Below are 19,802 nucleotides of genomic sequence, written 5' to 3'. Positions count from 1 at the left end.
TACCTGCATGTTGTGGATCAGAGGTGCTGCTTTACAGAGCTATCCTCTTAATGTTTTACCCAGCGCAGCTGGGGAAGTGGTGGAGACAGTTTTTTTTTCTTGCTGTCTGGTTGTCAGGGCCAATTAAGTTGTCTGGTGTTGGGAGGGAGGGGAAAAACAACCCACGCAAGGAAACAGGGAATTTTTGTTGTTGTTTCTGGAACTGTTGCCACTAGCTTCTGAAAATATTGGTGTTTGCATTGAGTTGTTTGGAATTTTTTCTTACAACAATCATTTTAACATCAGGAAGCCTGACTTGGGTTTAGCTTGATAGTATTCGCTTAGTGTTACTGCAGGAGAAGTCATGTTGCTCTTCTCTTCACCCGTTATAGAAGAATCACAGAAGAGGCACAGTAGCTACCAAACTGCCTCTGCCTCGATGACTGTGTTGTTCCAGTAACCCAAACAATCCTTAATTAAATTTCTCCAGCTGCCCTGAGTGTTACATTCACTGAAATGCTGTTTCATTATGTTTTCTAGGGCCGGTGTACCCGAGAGAACTGCAAATATCTCCACCCTCCCCCACACTTAAAAACACAACTTGAAATAAATGGACGCAACAACCTGATCCAGCAGAAGACGGCCGCAGCCATGTTTGCTCAGCAGATGCAGTTCATGCTCCCGGGCGCGCAGCTACAGCCAATTGTAAGTTCCAGCAGTGGATCCATCGGGTTCACGCTGCTCCACGGTTCTCTCTGTTTGCTCAGGAGGCCCCAGCCCCCGTGCTTGAGCTCAGGCAGTTGTCTGTGCTGCACAGGGTTGGGCAGAATCCTCCAGAGGGGTGTCTGATGCTACCTCTGCATCTCCTTGCAAGCTGTCTCTCTCTGATAACTGTGATGAGGTGATCAAGTGGGAGGATCTTACCACCAGGTGCATATTTGACCAGTTAATTTGTATACATCCTAGAAGTTCTTAGTGGCTCAATTCCAGTGGATCCTGTTTTGGATAGTTGTTTTACGCTGGGAGAATGGGGCTGACTTGCTTGGGCTAGATGTGTTGTACTGCTGGACTAAAACTGGGGAAGATGAATCCTACCCAGACCTTAATACGTTTTATTTCTGGGAGTGAGACCCAATTCACTGCAGTTGTCCCAGCAGAGAGTTTGTCACAGCCTAGCTAATGTCACAGCCCTGTCACTTGCTTTTCACAGTAATGCTGTTTTATACTAAGAGCAGGAAAGATTTGCTTCTCTTCAGGTAGGAAAGGAAGCCTGTGGGAGACAGGTGTTTGCAGAGCAGGTAGTTCAGAGAGGCCTTCACTGCCTGTCCCTGGTTTTTCCTGTCAGTTAAAACAGGTTTTCAGGCTGGAGAACCCTGTCACAGCAGGGAGAGGATTGCTGGTTGGTGTATCTGGGAGGAGGTGACATTTGTCAGCTGAGTTTTAGGCTGTCACAATGTATATTTTAAGAAATGTCAGAGGTCTTGAAGCAGCTCTTCGGTCCTGACATGAATAAACTGCACTGAGAATTAATTAGGAGTTCTCAGTTTAAAGTTGGGGCTGAATATCTTTCCTGGGGCAATGTGCACTGGATGTGCCATTGTTGGGTGCTATGCCACATGAGAGGACTGGCTGGATCCCTCTGACAAGCTCTTCTAGCCTGAAGGTGTGCACTGTGAACCAGCCTGGTGTCCCACCTACAGTGCCTGGCTTCTCTGCCTGAGTGGAACTCTGAGTATGTCACCCCAGCTTTGAAAAGCTCAGGTGTCTCTGCTTTATTCTCACCAGAGACTGGTGAAGGGTTCTTCCTTGTTGGAGGCTGTTGTGATGTTTGTTTTAAGTGCTTGTGATGGAGGTGTGTTTCAGCAGGGACAGCTGGCCAGTATCCCTTCATGATGGTGCTTTGCCACCAGACCAGGGCATTTCCTCAGTGTGGCATATTCCTCCTGTCTTTTGGGGGCTTTTCCACCTTCACCGTCACTGTGACCATCCCATGTGTCTGTTAGCAGCTTTATCTTGGCCCTGCCATGTAAGCTAGGAAAATGCTGTTTGTTCTTTCCATCTTGAAGATGGAAAAGTGAGGCAGAAGAGAAAACAGGCCACAGAAAAAGTCTTTAGTTGTGCTGTGCCTTAGGCTCTAATCTGCTGTAGTCTTTGCACCTCTTTTTTGTGGTGTTTAAAAGTATGTGCACATCAGAAGGAAATCCTGAATTCCCACAAAATAGTAGCACTGGTTTCCAAGTCCTGTACCAAAAGTAAACCTTTCCTGTTTGGGGTTTTCCTCTGTAGGGAATTCATAGTGGACAGTCTTTGGCTGGCTGTTTGAAACATCTTTGGGATTTCCTCTTTGCAAAGTTCCCACCTTCCCACTTTGCAATCTAGCAGGTCCAGTACACTCCTGAATTTCACTCCTGCCTTTTAAATTACCTCTGAGACTGAATGTGTCGGTTTGTCTGGTTAGTGCTCTCATTTCAGAGGTAACCTTATCTGATGAGAAAAGTCCCTGGTTTCTAAATTGTGCCATGAGGGAGACATGGGCAAAGAAGAAAAATAGAAATTTGCTCTGCAATGACTGCTCCCTTCCTGCTTTCCCACACTTTGCTCAGAGTAAACGAGCTCGTGGTCTCATTCCTGCTGCCCAACTTGCTCCACACCAATTTCAGGACAAACAAGAGATTGCTCTTTCGACTGCCTTTGATTTCCTAAAGATGCTGTCAGTGGAAGCTGACTTTGAGAATTTTTTTTTTCTCTCTAAATGAGAAGGGTGGGGTCTCCTTCTGGCTGCACATGAAATTCTTCAAAGCAGAAAGTATTGTATCAGATGCAGCAGCAGAACAAATCCCATGTGATCAGAAAGCTGATCAACGAGATGCCTGCTTAATTGGGATGCTTGCCAGGGATGGGATTTGGAACAGCGTGCTTAATAGCTCCAAACAATAGCTGAATGCTTAGACGTTTTAAAGTGCGCTTTCAACAGAAAAGCTACCACGTTAAAAAAAAAAAAAAAAGACCAAATACACAAAAACCCCCATCAAACCCAAAACAAAACAAACCAGCACTTGACAGAGCAGCTTTTCACCAGTCTTCCTGAAATGGTCTTCAATGTGTGTGTCTATGATCTTGTAGCTAAACATTCACTGCCAGATCTTGCGTTGCTGCTGCTGTCCAGGAAGAGCCAGTCTTTCTGCTGAGCCAAGAGCCAGGCCCCTGGTGGTGGCTGTTTGATGAAGGTGCTCTCAGAGGAGAGCCATATCCCAGGTGGGCTGCCTGCTGCACGCTGCTCAGAGGAACCTACGAGGTGTGAATTAGTGGTTGCTGGCATGGTCTAATTTCTCTGAAGTTTCTGGTTGCTCTCTGATGTCGCTGCTCACCGTTCGTGCAGAGCTGAGAATCACATGTGTGTTGGGTGCTCGTGATGCATTTTTGAACAGACTGCTTCATACAGCACTTTAAAATGAGTCAGGCAAGAACACAGAGCAGAGTATTTGCTCAGCATGGTGTATCTGTCTGGGAGAGACCTTGGAGAGATCATATAGGTGCCAAGTAGGAAGATTCTCCTAAAAGTTTTGACTTTTAAAATTCCAAATTCACTTTGACTGCTGGCTTTGGTTGATATGTGCTGGAAGCCCTCTAGGCTGGTTTTGCTTCTGTTTCTGCTAGACTGTTTAAAAGTCATGTTGAAGGTGGATAGAGCTGGGCTCTGGCATTGATAGGAAGAGCCATTTTGGTCAATGTTGTGTCTGGTGTCTCAGATATGGTCACTTTGTACCCTATCTCACCAATGCAAGATCACTCAAAAAATGCTGCTCCCTGGGCCTAGTCCCCACTCCATTCTGCTTTGTCCCTTTGCAGCAGTGTGATACAGACTTTTGGAGGTGGCCATGGAGGTGCTTCAGCACAGGGTCCTAATTGACATGGTGGAGCAGGGCAGTGGTTTGCCAGGTGCTGCCACATTAGTGCCTGAACATGCTGTTGGTGGAGCACAGCAGTGTTGACACACCTGCCCTGCAGCTGCCTCTGCTGCTGCCTGGGGAAGCTGTTTCCTCTCTCTTTGTTTTCAAGCTCTTCATCTTTTCTTCCTGTCAAGGTCTTTGTAGCCAGGACTATCCTCACGGCTCTGGGTCACCTATGCCTCTGAAGACAACTCAGACTTTAATCCAGCTCTTGATCCCCTCCTGAGGCAGTGGGATCCTGCTGCCACTCCTTGGTGCTGATGGAGGGGTTAAAGCAGAGGGTGAGCAACCTGCTTGGCCAGTGATGCTTCGAACAAGTGCTGGAGCTGATTTCAACAGGTGCTTTGCGCAGGCATTTGTTCTATGCAGCAAAAACCTGATCTATATCTCAGCCTCTAGTCAAAGGCACACTAGGAATGAATAAACACATGTACCCTGGCCCACCCAGGAGCTGGTATCTGCCAAGAGAGAGTGCTGTGGGGTGTTAACACCTGTCTTTTACACTAGAGCAGCCCACAAATGAGAGATCCTTTGAGCTGAGTGTGTCTTTGCAGTCTGATTGGGGAAACGAGCATCTGTGGTAGCTGGATCTTTGGCTGGTCGGATTCATTCCAGCATGCTCAGCCTTCACATGGGAGGGTGTTTTTGCAGCCAGCCCCATGCAGTTACATTGGAGGGGAACACAGGTTTTTGCTTTTTCTTACAGCATCAATTATGTTTTCAATATCAGGGTCTTCAGTCTTGTCAGTACAAGCTTCTTTATCATCATTTTTATCACCAGACTGTAAGCTGCCATTGTTTTTTGTGTGCTTTCCATGCATAGCTGCTTAGCAGTGACCTGTCTCCCCTCCTTCAGGCCATCAGCACCTCCATATTTACAGTGGGTCTCTCATTTTCAGGCTTTCCCTTTTTAGGGTCTGAGGTAGCTCAGAATCAACACTTCCTGGCTGAGACGGGGCTTGTGTTTGACAAAACACCAGCCGCTCCTCTGCCTTCCTCTTCACACCCACTCTGTGTTTCTTGTCTAGCTTTAGCACAATTTCTGCTAGGCAAATTGAATGCAACTTCTAGTTTGTTAACAAAGTCAGCTGTTCCAGGTTCTGTCATCACCGGTGGTGACAAATACCCCTCTCTGGGATGATGCCTTCTTTCTGCTCACACTTTCGACTCAATGGCTTCCATGCTTAGGATCGGAGCTCAGAGCTGTCAAAGCCCCCTGAGATGTATTCTGACAACATCCATTTCAGCTTTCTTTTTATTATTAATATTCTTACAAGTATTTTCATACCCAGTAAACCAGTCTTGTGAGCTGCTACCAACCTGAACCCTCTGCTGCTGCATTGTAACCTGTTCCCCCTGCTCAGGAGTTACTGGTAGCATCTGTGTCCTACAGTTCATAAAAGTTAATTTGCAGGGAAGCCTGTCCCTGTATTTCCTGAATTTGCAAAAGGTTTAAGCAGGGCAGCAGGTGTAAATGGTGATTCTTTCAATCCTTCTGTTTTGCCCTAGAGCACACCAGCAATTAAGTTGAGAGTTTGTTTTTTTAGTGTACAGTTATAGTATTACTCTGTCAGATCTCCTGGCTGTGTACAGTTGTGTTTTAGCCCCTGGTGGGATGTGGGAAAGAATGGGAAGGGTAAAAATGAGAAAATTCATGGGTTGAGATAAAGACAGTTTAATGGGTAAAGCAAAAGCTGCACACAGAAGCAAAGCAAACCAGGGAATTCATTCACCACTTCCCAAGGGCAGGCAGGTGTTCAGCCTTCCCCAGGAGAGCAGAGCTCCATCATGCATAACGATGACCTGGGAAGACAAATGCCATTATTCCAAATGTCCCTACTTCCTTCTTCCCCAGCTTTATAAGCTGAACATTATGCTGTAAGCTGAACATCATGGGTCAGTTGGGGTCAGCTGTCCCAGCTCTGTCCCTTCCCAGCTCCTTGTTGCAGTCAACTCGCTGGTGGGTGGGGTGAGAGGCAGAAAACCCTTTGATTCTTTGTAAGTGCAGTAACAAAAACACCCCAGAATTATCAAGACTGATTCCAGCACAAATCCAAAACAGACCCATACCAGCTACCATGGAGAAAATTAACTGTATCCCAGGCAAAACCAGCACAGCAATCACAAGAGGTGGACACAAGACATGTTGAGGAGAGCAGCGGTGTTTGGAGTAAAAATTACAGTTGGGTTCTGGCTGCAAGGAAGAAATTTGCTCGAATTCCCTCAGGACATGGGAGACCTGCACAGACGTAGAGGAGAGAATTGGCTGGCAGCATCCTTATTACTGGTACTGATGCATGAGCCAGACTGGATTTCCCAATCCAAGACAGGCAGCCGGGTCTGGCAATGAGCACAGCCCATCTTTTCCCCTCATCAGCCACAGTAAATACAGAGCTCCCTGGTGCCAGCTCACAAAGGAGCAGTTTTCAGGGTGCTTAGCACTCTCCAGACTTAAAACCCCAGTGCTTCTAGGTTTAATGTGTTGAGTGAGGTCTGCTTGTTCTCTGGCTGCACACCCGCTTGGCTGCCGAGTGTGAGTCCCCTGCCCGCGGGCAGGGTGTGGAGCAGAACTGTCACTTCCAATCAGTGAAGCGGGACATGGTGCAGGCGGGCAGAAGGAGTGGTTGTGAAACCTTGGGAATGCTGCAGCAGATGTCAGGGCACGGAAATGGGTGAACAAACAGTGGCAGCAATACGAACTCATGCTGTTCCTTCACACACCCCTCTGCAGGTCTCCGGGATCTGAAGTAGCTCGTACTCCCTGATGTTCCTCGTGGACCTCTTTTCTCTGCTTGCTTCAGCTTGAGTTCAGTTCAGATCCATTGGCCCTTGCTGATTGCTCCCAGTTGAGGAGAGGGGCTTCTTTTGAGGAATGGCCTTGGAGATGGGGACTGTTTTGGGGAGCAGGACCTGCTTCCCAGTTTGTTGTGGCTTTGGTGGAGAGGCTGCTGTATTATCTCTTAGCGAATGTTTCTCAGCCCTTCTCACCAGTTTCTGGTGAATTCACTCAGTGCGAGGCATTGCGAGCCCCCAGCCTTCCCAGTTTGCACAAATGCCCTGTCACCCTCTGCTTCAGCAGTGGGAAGAACATCTCCCATTTGTCTCAGAAACCAGGTAGGTCCTTGGGCTGGCTGCTGGTTGTGTTTGAGCCCAGGCAGGAGAAGGCTGCTGCAAAGGATCTCCTGAAACTTTGGAGCAATGTTTGTGCCACACCTGTGCAGTCAGGATACTCCTGCTGTATTAGGTGCTGAGAAGCATGGGTAGATTTGCCCACACATTTGTGCAAGGCACATATACTGCTAGGTTTGGGCTCCTATGGGTACATAAAACAAGTGCTGACAACGTGTCAGGCCTCAACATAACCCTGTGCAGACTGGCCAAGCTGGAGAAGCTCCTTAAAATAGCATTTACAGTGTGAATAGTGACAGAAGTTCAGCAGATACCACTGTAATTACTGGTGCTCACACAAAGGAAAACAGTCTAATGGATGCTGCCTTCTCACTAAAGTGTTCAGGGAGTCACAGCAGTTGAAAATCCTAAAGAGCTTTTATAGCAGGAAAAGGTGAAAAATGTCTGGGAGCCATAGAGAATTGAAAGAGAGAAGAAAATTATTTAATAAAGGGCTGTGGATTGGAGGGTCTATGGATTTAATGGCTAAAGTCTTCCAACAGCTGAAGCAGTGCTTGACTTGGGCTCAAAAGAAGGGAAAATTGTAAATCCCTCCCAGAGAGAGAATTATTTAGTTCTGCTACACTTCAAGCATCTGGCACCACTGATGCAGGAGGCTGTGTCTCCTCACTGAGGAGAAGAAAGTGGGACGTATTCTGGCAGCACCCTGTCATTCCCTTTGCCACCAGCTCAGGAGTTGCTTGCTGTCACTGACCTTAGAAAGGGGCATTGTTTAGCTAAAGCTGTGTTAGCATAGTTTAACTGGTGTTACTGTGGACTTCTTCCACATCACAACAAGCAAAGTATGAAAGTATCAGGATGAAGATGCTGTTGAGGAACACACTGTCCACGTCTGGTTTCCTTTAGAAGCCCACAGGACTAGAAGTACCAAATTAAAAGCAAGGAGGGAATGATGTGTGTGGCCAAAAAATTGCCCCAGGCCATTGAGTAAGCACACATGTATTTATTGCCAAGTAGAGGCTGTAGCTCCCAAGGATGGTAGCATGTACACCTACAAATGTGAGCAGCTTTAACTGGAACCCAGAGTTCACAGTAGAGCAGGTGACAGGAGGGAAAATAAAAATAGGTGCAAGTCTCAGGCTGCTTCCACTGGGAGCTGCTTGAGCCCCTGCTAGAGGAGCAGGAGTGCTGCCATGCAGGCTCTAGTCTTCCAAGTGGGGGCAAGGGCAATTTTTCATCAGCCGTAATTGGTTTAGTTCCCAAATGCACCTCGGATCTTGTGCTTTAAAGTCTCACAAACTCCCTGGCTGTAGGGGCTACTCACAGACTTGGAGCATCTGCTTAGGAGCCTTGTGTGATCTGGCCTGCCTGGCAGCACAGCAAATCCTTTCCCAGACCAGCAGCACTGCTGGAGCAGTTCAGGCCAGGGAAGTGGGCTCTGGCCAGCCAGCTTCTTGCTGAAGCTCTGCTGTGGTCCGAGGGTCTGACTAACACAGTGCAGGGATCTGAAGTAGTCAAGATCTTTATGGCCTGTTGTTCTGTCTCTTCACTGCCCTTGCAGAATAGGTGGGGTCCTGGACCTTAAACTGGTCCACCTCAGCCATCTCACCTGGTACACTCTGTCCGTGGCACCTCCAAGCCTAAGACTCACCTTGCTCTTGCCAAAGCCATATGGTCTGGCATGTTGTGACATTGATGAGTTTGGTGTCTTCTTGCTGCCATTCTTGTGGAGTGTGTGGGATACTCCTGCAAAATGGCTCTTGCCTGGGGGCTGTTGGCAGTCTGAAGCCAACCCCAGATGTGCAGGATGCTGGACCACCAGGCTTGTCACAGCAGAGATACCTCCCTGATTCTAAATGATCCCTTTTGTCTAGCTGAGCCACACTAGCCATGCTGATATGGAGCTCGGTGCAGGCTGATGGTGAATTCAGCCATGCAGCTGATGGGGTTACCTGCTTCCAGGTCTTGAAGCTGCAGTTTGCCTTGGAGTCTCCCTGCAGCATTGCAATGTAGACATACAGAAGCTGAGACGTTTATTTGGGAATGAGAAGTCTGTTTAATTTGGGCCTGCCCTAATTGCTGGCATGAAATCCTTAATTGTGTCATTAAACTATAAAGATCATCAATATGCTTTGATCTGACAAATAAACATGCCTTGTATTCAGGATGAGTCACAAATCTGTGAGTCAGGAGAAGCCAATGGATCGCAAATAAATGGCAATAAATGAATAGATTGGAGAGCACAGCATTTTGATGTGGCTAATCAAATTGTCTAAAAGGATTGAAGTGATGCAAGGCTTTGATGGGTAATCCAAGACAGATCTTTTTAACTAATATTTTTGTTTTCCTCTTTCCATACACAGACAACATTTCCTGTGACTCCATCGCTTGCAACAAGCCCCACGATGGCTTTTAGTCCCTACCTGAGTCATGTTTCTCCTGGGATGGGCTTGGTTCCTGCAGAGCTTTTACCAAATACTCCTGTCCTGGTTTCCGGAAATCCCACTGTTACAGTACCAGGAGGCTCTGCCGGGCAGAAACTGATGCGTACGGATAAACTGGAGGTATTTGGACATCTGATACAATACTGCTGACGGGGCTGAACAGGACATGTGGTCCCAGCTGTTGCTCTCTGCTAGAATGACCTGATGCAGCACAGTGCAGTTTAATTTGCAGCTTTCCTAACACAGGGCTGTTGCTGTCTTGATAGAGCAGACTCTTGTGGGGCCTGATCCCAAATCCTTGGAAATTTGGGAGAATTTACTCTTCTGATTTCACTGGGTGTTTGAACAGGGTTGGGATTGTTTTTTGCCACACTTCAAAAAAAGAAATGCAAGTAGGTGATCTGCTCTTACGCTGAATTGAGTAGGAGATGTTTGGGAAGTAACAGTCACTTCCCTTGTCTAGAGATGGGTTTATTGAGCTTTTACAGAAAGCTTTAGGATGGGAGTGGTGTGGGGGGGGGGCATTGGAAAGACATCTCTCCCCCCACAGTTGGCTGGGCATGCTGGGACTTAGTGTTAGAGGAGTTAAAACTTCTTTGAAACCCTAAGCAGAGGCTCTGCAGGAGATAAGGGCTAAGGACCTGAATTCAGAGGCCCCTGCAGGTGTAAATTATAACACAGGAAGGTAGTGGAGAAGGGTGTAATTTCAAAACACATTGTTTTGTATTATGTGCTTTATCTTGCCTTGCTGACGTCTCACCTTTCCCCACACTCAGCCTGATAGTGCCATGGTATGTGATCTGCACCACTAGCTGTAGTACTCAACAACTTCTCTCAGCTCCTCAGACAAGGAAACCTTGCAGATCCATTTTGTGAAACCTTTTCCTCTGCCTCTGATGCTTCAGTGGTCATAACTTACGAGGAGCTGCAAGATCTTAATAAAACTAGTAATTTTGGCAACACCTTCAAACACATTGCTATGTAATCAAATGTGCTGTCATGTAATGCCAGGGTTGGGGTTTTATTGTGAAGGGCAGTAGACTATTTATGTGAAAGAGGCACCTCATATTTAAGAAAAAGCACTTGTTGCAAATAACAGCAGCATGTAACATTTAGAATTAAATGTCCTACCCAAGAGTGTACTCCATAACAAATACATAATGTAGGTGAGACATAAATGGCAGAGTTATTAACATTTAAGCTTTAGAGGCAGAGCAGGAATCCTGAGCTCCCCAAGTTTTGTCAAAATGACATTGTCTTTATGGGGTCACTTTCATTCTGCACAAATTATGTATTTCACTTGCATTTGGTAATTGCCCTTATTAACGTTGTGGTTTTTCTCATCCCCTAAAGCAGTTGTGAGTAGCACCAGTTGCTCCTGTGACTGTTGATATATGTGCTGCCCCAGATGAGCATGGATTTAGAATACACATGTGCTTTAATGTGGCCAACTGAACTGATATTCTGTGTTGAAAATACTGAATGAAGAGTAACTTGATGTTCTGCTCAACAATGTGACTTTCTTTTAAGGTTTGTCGAGAGTTTCAGCGTGGAAATTGCACACGTGGTGAGAATGATTGCCGCTATGCTCACCCTATAGATATTGCAATGATAGACACAAATGAAAATACTGTTACAGTTTGCATGGATTACATCAAAGGTCGATGCTCTAGGGAGAAATGCAAGTACTTTCATCCCCCTGCACACCTGCAAGCCAAAATCAAGGCAGCTCAACACCAGGTGAACCAGACAGCTGCAGCTGCAATGGTAAGTAGAGCTCTTCTCAGGCTGTAATTCCATTGCTAAGAGATTTCATGTGTCATATGTGTTGTTTGTGGAAAAGTAGAGAGCTTTGTAAATGGCTGACTAGAGAGCCGAGAGCATGTGCAAGATGCATCCCATCTCTTCATCCTTTCTCTGTGCTCACCACAGCATGAAGCCCTCAGTGGCACAGTACATCTTGCCAGGTATGGACACGGTGACCAACCCAGTGATTTGCTGACATGACATTGTGATGTGACATGAATGCAAGTGCAGCAGCACTTGGAACCTTCCTTGGCTAAATCGTAGGGATCAGTTCAGTTTCCTCAGTACACAACGAAAGCAAAGACTGCCCATCCCACAATTAGATCACTTGCAGGGAGATCCTGGCCTGTTAAAGTCAGTAGCAAAATTTCCACTTAAAACAGACAAGATATCAATTGTTTGAGCTTAACAAACTTGTGGCTGATACCTTTGCCAAGGCTTAGTGAAATTACAAGACACAAACCAAGGGTGACTTCCTGACCTGTTTGATGCTTTGGACCTGGTAGAGGTGGTCCCACTGCACTTTAATTTGAATTGTGTCTATATCTACACTTCTGAAAACGAGTCAAGGAAGATTTACCAGATGAAACTCTTAGCTGGAGTGTGCCGTTTTTTTAAATTTGGTTTAATGGCACCTGTTTATTCCAGAGGTGAGAGAGCTGGGGAGGGAAGAAGAGGTCCAGGGGATCTTAACCATGTCTATGAATTCCTGATGCAGGACATAAAAAAGGTGGAGGCAGACTCTTCTCTGTGATGTCCAGTGAATAGGACAATGGCACAAATTGAAATTCAGGACATTTCATTTAAACATAAAAAAATTCTTTACCAAAAAAAGATCAAACACTACAACATCTCTGTCGTTGGAGACACTGAGAACCTGCCTGGATGCAGTCCTGAGCAAGCTGCTGTAATTGACCCTGCTTTGAGCAGGGTTTTGATCTAGCTGATCTCCAGAGGTGCCTTCCAACCTCATCTGTTCTGTGATTTTTTTAAAATTTTTTTAAAATTAATATTAGAAAGGCTCTTGCCTCCTCTTTGATTTAGAATTGAGGCTACCAAAATTTTTCTAAATACCTTTTTTTTTTTAAGGATAGTAAAGGAATTTGCTTTTCATTTGTGCTGAAGCATAATGCAAAAACAGGGCAACTCTAGAAATTAAACAAGTGCCCTCCTTGTAGCATCAATATTACCTGGAATATAATTTGAACAACCAATTTATACTACAGTATTTATTTGTCCTGCAGAGTTTATTTATTAGTCTTCTGATTGTTTTTATTATTGTCGAGATAAGAACCCAGGTCTGTTGAAAAATAACCTTTTGAAATGAAACTCTTGTGTTTTTTACAACTGAATCTTTATTTTTTCACTAATTATGTAGGACACTGCTACTTAACCAAAGCCAATGCATGTTTTATTCATGCTGCTGGCTTCTCTTAAAAATGTAATTAACCTTATTTGTATGCCGTTAACTAGAACCTTTAAAATATTTATTGATGGCTTGTTGCATCACCCTTGCTACCAAAACAGCCTACATTATTCATTGACTTTTCAAGGTTTGATGCATTTACTGTATCTGTTGAGGTGTAAGACTTTAATAATGGGAAGAGTGGTGCCCCATTTTCGTGGACCAAAATATAGATGACAGACAATGGGTGTACCTTCTAAAAGCAGATTTGGAATGACTTCAAATCTAAATTCAGGACTTCTGAGGGACCCAATCCTGCAGTTACTTGACATGCACAAGTAGTAGCTTTACTCACTCCTGCTTGGCTGAAGTCAGTGCAGTGCTTGGATGAACTGGGCCAGGCTCGGTCCCCAGTTCAGGATGGCACTTAAGCACGTGCTTGAAGCTCCCTCCGTGTCCGGTGGTCCTTCCCTCTCCACGAGTGCTCTGCTGGCCCCTGCATGGCTGTAGCTGCAGCACTGGGGCTGCAGCCCAGTGCCAGTGCCCTTGCAGGTGCTGATCCCCGAGCGCTCCTGACCCGCTGTGCCAGCCGCCGCGACGAAGCCCTAAAGCACATGTCCTGTGATGACATTTCTTTACTTTTAAAACTTACCGAGGCAAAATAGCTGAGTAGCCGCTAGGCCAGGTAATTACCCAGCCACCCCACGTTGTGCATGCCTCGTCTTTTTAATATATTGTATAATGCATTCACTTTTTTTATTTTTTTTTCTCTTCGCCTCCCCAAATTGTTGCTCTCTCTTGACACACCTCTGCTTGCTGTTTTTGTTACTGTGCTTGACCCCCCTCCCTGGCCCATTGCCATCATGTGCTCGCTGCCTGCTAATTAAGACTCAGCCAGCTGTCAGATCACTGAAGCGACCGCTCGAGGCAACCTTTGACCTGGTACTTGGACCTTTCACCTTCTTGCTTTGCACGTAACCATCTTAGTCTGCATGAAAGCTCTTGGTCTGTGGTGTTAGTGCCCGGGGAGACTGCCCATCCCAGCCAGAAATGTTGCAGTGTGCGTTCAGACATGCCAATCCTGTGCCCCACACACCATCCACTAATATTTGAGCTTTGCCTCCTGAAGGCTGGATGTGTTTTGGAGGCAGTGAATAATCTTGAGGGGAGGCAGCTCTGACTTTTGAAGTGTTTTTTTCAGATATTGGCAGCTTTAGAGTCACGAGATGCGGTGTTTCAGTGAGAATTTAACTCATTAGGTCTGCAGTGGGCTGTAAATGCCAGAGGACTGGGTGGTGTGGGACAGATCCAGCAACTTCTTGTGGTATTCGCAACATTACAGCCTTGCCTGGCAGTGCCATGCTGGTACTGCCCTGCACAAGGATGTTCCTGTGCAATGGGCACAAGTGAGATTTAGGGGGGGAGAGGGCTAAGCAGTGTCCTTGGAGTTCTGTGCTGGGAACTAAAGCAGGTTCAGTGCAGGATCTAGGTGGCATGTTCAGAGGAACTGTCTGGTTCCTTCCCTCATGTCGTAGTGGGACAGTGTCAGCAAAGGGAACTCGCTCTGGGTGCTTTTTGCTTCAGTCTCAGGCACAGGATCTGCTCCTTGAACTTCTGCCTGCAAGCTGTCTTCATATAAGCTACCTTCGCTTATTTTCTCAGTCTCAAATAATATGTTTTTCTTGGTTTGGCTTTTGCCTCAATCTGAGCATCACAATTCTCACAGTCTGCAGTCAGTCCTGGCTTCATAGAAGACAACTCCTTCCCATTTTCTCAAATAACAAGGGATTCAATACATCTGAAAAAAACAGCTGCTATTGCCCAGCTACAGCGGGAAAAAGGAAGAATGGACACAGTGGAGCCATGAAACCATCAAGCTGGTGTTGCTTCTCATTCCCAGAGCTACGAAGCAGAGGCTGATCTGCTCCCCATCCTCCCTGAAGACTTGCTTTTGGGTTTAAGTAGTCAAGGGATTCCTTATCAGAGTTTTAGGCAGCAGCAGTAGGAAGCCTTACTAGGGACCGGCTTCTGCCAGCAGTGGTGGAATGATGCTGTAAATGACGTCGTCGCAGTCTCTCACTTCCCGCTGCTCCCAAAACCAGTGCAGGCAGGACCTGCACAGTGCCTCGCTGTCTCTGAGTGCCACAGTGTCTCTGAGGAGACACGGTCTGGCAGAGAATGGGAGAGCCTTTTACTCCCCCACTGAACAAAACCCCATGAGATAAGTCACTTGTTAATAGTCTTCCTGCTCTGACGCATCGGAAGGCTTGCAACCATGTTGTTGGAATATGTCACCTCCTCTGAACTCTTCTCAAAGACTTCACCAGAGGAGGAGTCACAGTGGTGATAACAGCATGTATAATCTTCAGAGGAAACAGCTCACATTGCTTCTGCTGCTTGCCAGGGAACGGGGGCTACCTCTGCCCTCTCAGATCAGTCTGTATTTGTCACACCTGGGGCTGAAGCAGCAGACCCAGCCCCTCTTTGCTGAGTGCAGAGGGATGAAAGTGTGATCTGATCTCAGGAGATTGTTGTGCCAGGGGAACTTGCAGGTGCAATTATACTGTTTGTTGCAAAGATTTAATCCATTTCTTGTCTTGCAAAAAAAATAAAGAGAGTTTTGTTAACCAGCACATGGGAAATCTTGACTTTGGCATGCAGTGTGTTTTTATCTGTCAGTCTTGCTGAAGGATTGCTTTCCTTGCCTTGCAGAGAAGTGGCACAAGCCTCTTTGTTCAGATGCTTGTTCCAGCAGGAATGTGGCTTTCCTAGCCCAAAAATGAGAGGCTGCCTGGCATTTTTGTAGTGGAAATTGTTCATTGGAATCAGTGCAAGGCTATCACATGGATACTGAATTGAATTAACCCTTTCACCGGTGCAGTGGCCAGATCATGCTGCACAGGTTGTGTACCCATGTGTGCACACAAACGCACAGGCAGAAAAGGAAGTCAGAATAAGTTACTCTGGAGATGTTGCGTTTATTTATTTGGGTTTCTCTACCTGGCTGATGTTCAGGGAGCAGTGGTGGGACTGCCATAGCTCTTTTCTCCCAAGGGGCTATAGCGGGGTAGAAGGAAGGGTGATGCTGGAGAGACTATGGGATAGTCTGTTGTGCCTTGACATTCCTATAGCCTGTTGGTGTTCCTGACTATAGCACTGGGCTCAGGAATTGTCCTGTGAAGAGCCGAGGCAAGGCCTCAAAGCCTTCAGCTGTTCTGCCTTTGGCACTGCCATTATGAGATAATGTGCTTTTTGGGGTGGTGACAGCCTTTGGCCAAGAAGCAGGGAGTCAAAAGTCTATTATGTGCCTGGCACAGTTGCTTTGCTATAGTTAGTAAATTCTTTTTCTGAGGCAGATTTTGGAAGTGTCTGAAAATAATTGTTTAGCAAGCAGGCACTGTAAGGAGCATGAATTCAAGCAGCAAGTTCTTCAGTCAGTGTTAATCTGTAAAACCTCTCTGATGTACACGAGGCTACTCCAGTCTCCCAAGCTGCAGATGACTCCTGTGCCTGGAGGAACATTCATGTAGCCATCATTAAATAGATGAGATATAGATACAGTCAGATTTAACATAGACACCAATGAGAGCTTACCTAGAAATGAAAACTCTTAGATCTTTACCTCAAAGACCTCATCCTAAAATGTGGACCTTAAGTAAAAGATTTTGGCGTCTGTGTCTGAGAATATTGTCCCATCTTTGACTGTTATCTTCTGGTACCAGCCAGAAGAAATCTGGAAAACTTAAATCCTAATGCTGCCAGTGGATGCCTGCTAGCATTAGCAGAGGATGTGTGCATGTCTGAGGGCAGTTTTGCAATTTCTTCTAATTTTCTTTTTAAATATTAAAACCACCCAAAAGCCACCATGTGAATAGAGGTAGGATGGAGTAATGTTTTTCCTGGAAGTATCTTACTTAACATTTCTCAGATGAGCAGTCTCCTATAGCAAATTAAATTTAAAGTGAAACCTGTTTCTAGATGGCGACAAACTATTGCAAGCTTTCACTTACATTCTGTTGTGTCTTGATCTTCATAATGCTTTAAAATCTCTTTACCTGTGTCCTTTCTTCTGAGTACTGTTTGTTTGTAGCTTTAACCCTTCATTAGCCAAACCTCCTCCATTGCCCACCATTCACTGTCACCTGTTGAAAAAAAAAAAAGTAGGAATGATAACCCTGTTTTTCAGCCATTGCTTTGCTACATGATACAGACTAACAACTAGTCAGAAATGACCTGATTCTGCATGACTTCCACGTGCGTAAATCTCATTGACGTCAATGGGAGCGTTACGTGCAAAAGGACTGCGGGGCATAATTAAAAAGGACCCTTTTCTATCACAATGTGGAGAAAAAATGTGGTTTCTACTTGGGTACAATGAAAAGCTGTAAATCATTAGAAAACATTCCTGTCTCCTAAGAACCTGACATACTACTTTGCTGTTGAGACACGCTTGGGTGAATGATGAGTAACTCACTGAGAAAAGTTCCTGAGTTGGGTTAATGCTTTTTACCAAGTCTGATCATGAAACAGGTTTAACAGGCTGGAAGGAGCTTGGTGGTGTGATAGAACAAAACGAGGGGATTTGTCAATGGCTTTTTCCACTGTTAGTAATGAGTGAGCAGTATTTGACTGATGGAGGCCACCTTCTAGAAAGTGAGGGCAGGTCCAAATGTGCTGGTGGTGGCTGTGCTGCTGGTGTGAGCAGTGGAGAATCAGGCCTGGTCTTGACCATGTTGCTCAGCCTCTCTACTAACAAGTGGAAATGCATTTTACAGTAAATGTAATGTTATGTGCGTGATTGGCAACAGCTACTGCTTTACCACCTGGACACTTGGGTTGGCTGCACACAGTGTGCACATTTCCACACATGCACACATACATGTAGGCAGGTGTTGAACCAGAGGCAAACTTCCCTTTTTTTCCATGGCATTTGTTGCTTATGCTAATCTTACTGTTTTAAAATAGTCATCTATTATATTTTTCTTACCTGTTTGTTTTGGGTTTTTTAATGCTTGTTGCCTGCAACTGCTCTTTGTAGCACCCTGCCCAGGTGATCAGCTCTCCCCTTCCTTCTCCTCATGCTTTTTTTTACCTCTGTGCCCAAGTCAGTCCTCCTCAAAAGCTTGTTAGCATCCCTCCTCCTTCTGGACTCTCCCCCTTTTCCTAGTGCATTTACTAACTGCTTACCTAGTGAAGCTGTTGTTTCATCTACTACTTGTACTGTGACTTAGCTGCTCTTCTCTTTCCTGTCTCGCTAAGTTGATCACAGTTGCAGGTGATTTGCAGTCAAGACCCCCTATTATTTATTGCATGCATGACCTACATCTGGGCCCCTTTATTTACTCCACTTGTCTTTAATGATCCCTTATCCACAGGCCCTGCCGCCTGGTGCACTTCAACCTTTACCAAAGAGGCCAGCACTTGAAAAAAACAATGGTGCCACCACAGTCTTTAACCCAAGCGTTTTCCACTACCAACAGGCTCTAGCCAACATGCAGTTGCAACAGCCTACATTCATCCCCACAGGTAAGCATCTCCTTGCTTTCCCCACCATCATGGTTGTTTTTTTTTATGACCTCAGTGTTCAGCTAATGAGCAGATTTGTAAGAGTCCTTAGCAAAAGAGTATTGGTGTGTAGTTTCATGTTAAAAATGAATGAAAAATTAACATCTGTTTGACTTTTTTTTCCCTTCACGTACTACAATTCAGAGCTTTTCACTTGTAAAAGTCCCTTCTTAGCATTTTTTTGTGTGGTTTGGGGTTTTTTTAAGCAGTCAAACTAAGAAAAATGTCTGCATGTTTCTTGAATTCATACTTTCTGTTTCTCCTCCTTATGGTTCAACTGGTTAATCCCAAATTAATTCTTTAACTCTTGTGTAGCACTCTTACGCACTCATATTAAAATGTCTTATGGACCTCTATGCCTGCTCTCTTGAAGCTGCAGGTATCTTCATGAGCTTCTGTCTCAGTGACCTACATATTCCAGCAGCTGTGATGTTTATAGAGGGAATGGTTCGTCTTTAGTAAATACGAATTACACAATCCGCTTTAAAGGCATATATTTCCCTCTTGCTTGTCTTTTGACCAGTGCGATACCCTAAGCTTTTTAAAAGCAATTTAACTCCCAGCTTTTATTGTACCTTTAAGGTCTCAGAGTAAAATTGAAAGATGCAGTTCAGTAATCCATATAGGACTGGAAATATTAATGTGGCAGATGTGACTGACTGCTGACTGGCCAATTAACATCTGCTCACTGCAACCAAATGAAAAACAAAACCTGCTTAGAGTAGTAAGCATTGTAAGTGGCTGAATTAGGAATATTCCAGAGCTGGTAGCTCGTGTTTTAGTATCATTATTATCATTCAGAGCATCATGAGAAAATTAATGCCCAATGCTTTTAATGTTTAATGCTATATTTACTTGCCAGATGATATTCACAAAAATATACAAAGTGTTTCTCTGGGCTGACCCCTGGAGGTGAACACACAGTGGACCTGAACCTTGGCCTTGCTGTGTCTTGGGGTCAGGGGAAAAGCTTTAGAGACAGTCCTGTCCTGAGACCAAACTCTCAGGTGGAGTGGGGACCTAAACCACTCAGAACTCAGCAGCTGCCAAGTTGTTCTTCCAGGGAAGTGGATTCTCATAGGAAAAGATGGAGAAAAGGACTTGAGTAGTAGCCTCCCACCTTGTGCTCTGCAAAGTGCTGTCGAAGGGGTTGGGCTGAGCTGACCTTACCGCAGCTCTGTTGGGTGCCAAGAGAAGTACCTCAGGAAACACTGACACCTTTGAGAATGCCAAGGCCCCCAGCTGGCTGCATGCTCCTCTTCCTCGAGGTCGCAGTTGCCAAAGTTGACATAAGGACACGCATTTCTGATGCGAGCGCCATAAATCAGCTTTGCCCAGCGCTCGCTGTGCTGGGCTGCCCTGTCTCATGGCAATGAAATTACACGCAGGGCTGATGTGTAACAGGTCTGCTTGCAGGCACCTGCTCTCACTTGAGGACATTAATGCTGGGCAGAGCAGCAGATTTCCAGTCAGAGAACGGGTCTCTGATGAATTTACGTTACCCATCAGGCTGCAGATCTGGGC

General features: G+C 45.6%; 1 protein-coding gene across 8 annotated transcripts in view; it reads left to right on the top strand.

The window, feature by feature from the left end:
* MBNL3 (muscleblind like splicing regulator 3) overlaps positions 1-19,802 on the top strand; it is a 92,528-nt gene that overhangs the window by 59,414 nt on the left and 13,312 nt on the right. For all 8 annotated transcript variants that reach the window (XR_007904102.1, XM_051784758.1, XM_051784746.1 and 5 more), the window contains 4 exons: positions 520-684; positions 9,422-9,622; positions 11,033-11,269; positions 18,089-18,239. Coding sequence is in view for 7 of the 8 variants with exons in the window: in XM_051784727.1 (XP_051640687.1) it covers positions 520-684; positions 9,422-9,622; positions 11,033-11,269; positions 18,089-18,239 (754 nt within the window). In the remaining variant the exon portion in view is untranslated. The remainder of the gene's footprint in view (positions 1-519; positions 685-9,421; positions 9,623-11,032; positions 11,270-18,088; positions 18,240-19,802) is intronic.

The sequence above is a fragment of the Manacus candei genome, unplaced genomic scaffold (genome assembly GCF_025592945.1).
Source record: "Manacus candei isolate 608988 ecotype Guabito, Panama unplaced genomic scaffold, ASM2559294v1 h1tg000003l, whole genome shotgun sequence".
NCBI classification, from domain to species: domain Eukaryota; kingdom Metazoa; phylum Chordata; class Aves; order Passeriformes; family Pipridae; genus Manacus; species Manacus candei.
The sequence above is the reverse complement of the archived record's forward strand: the minus strand, read 5'-3'. Positions and strand labels throughout refer to the sequence as shown.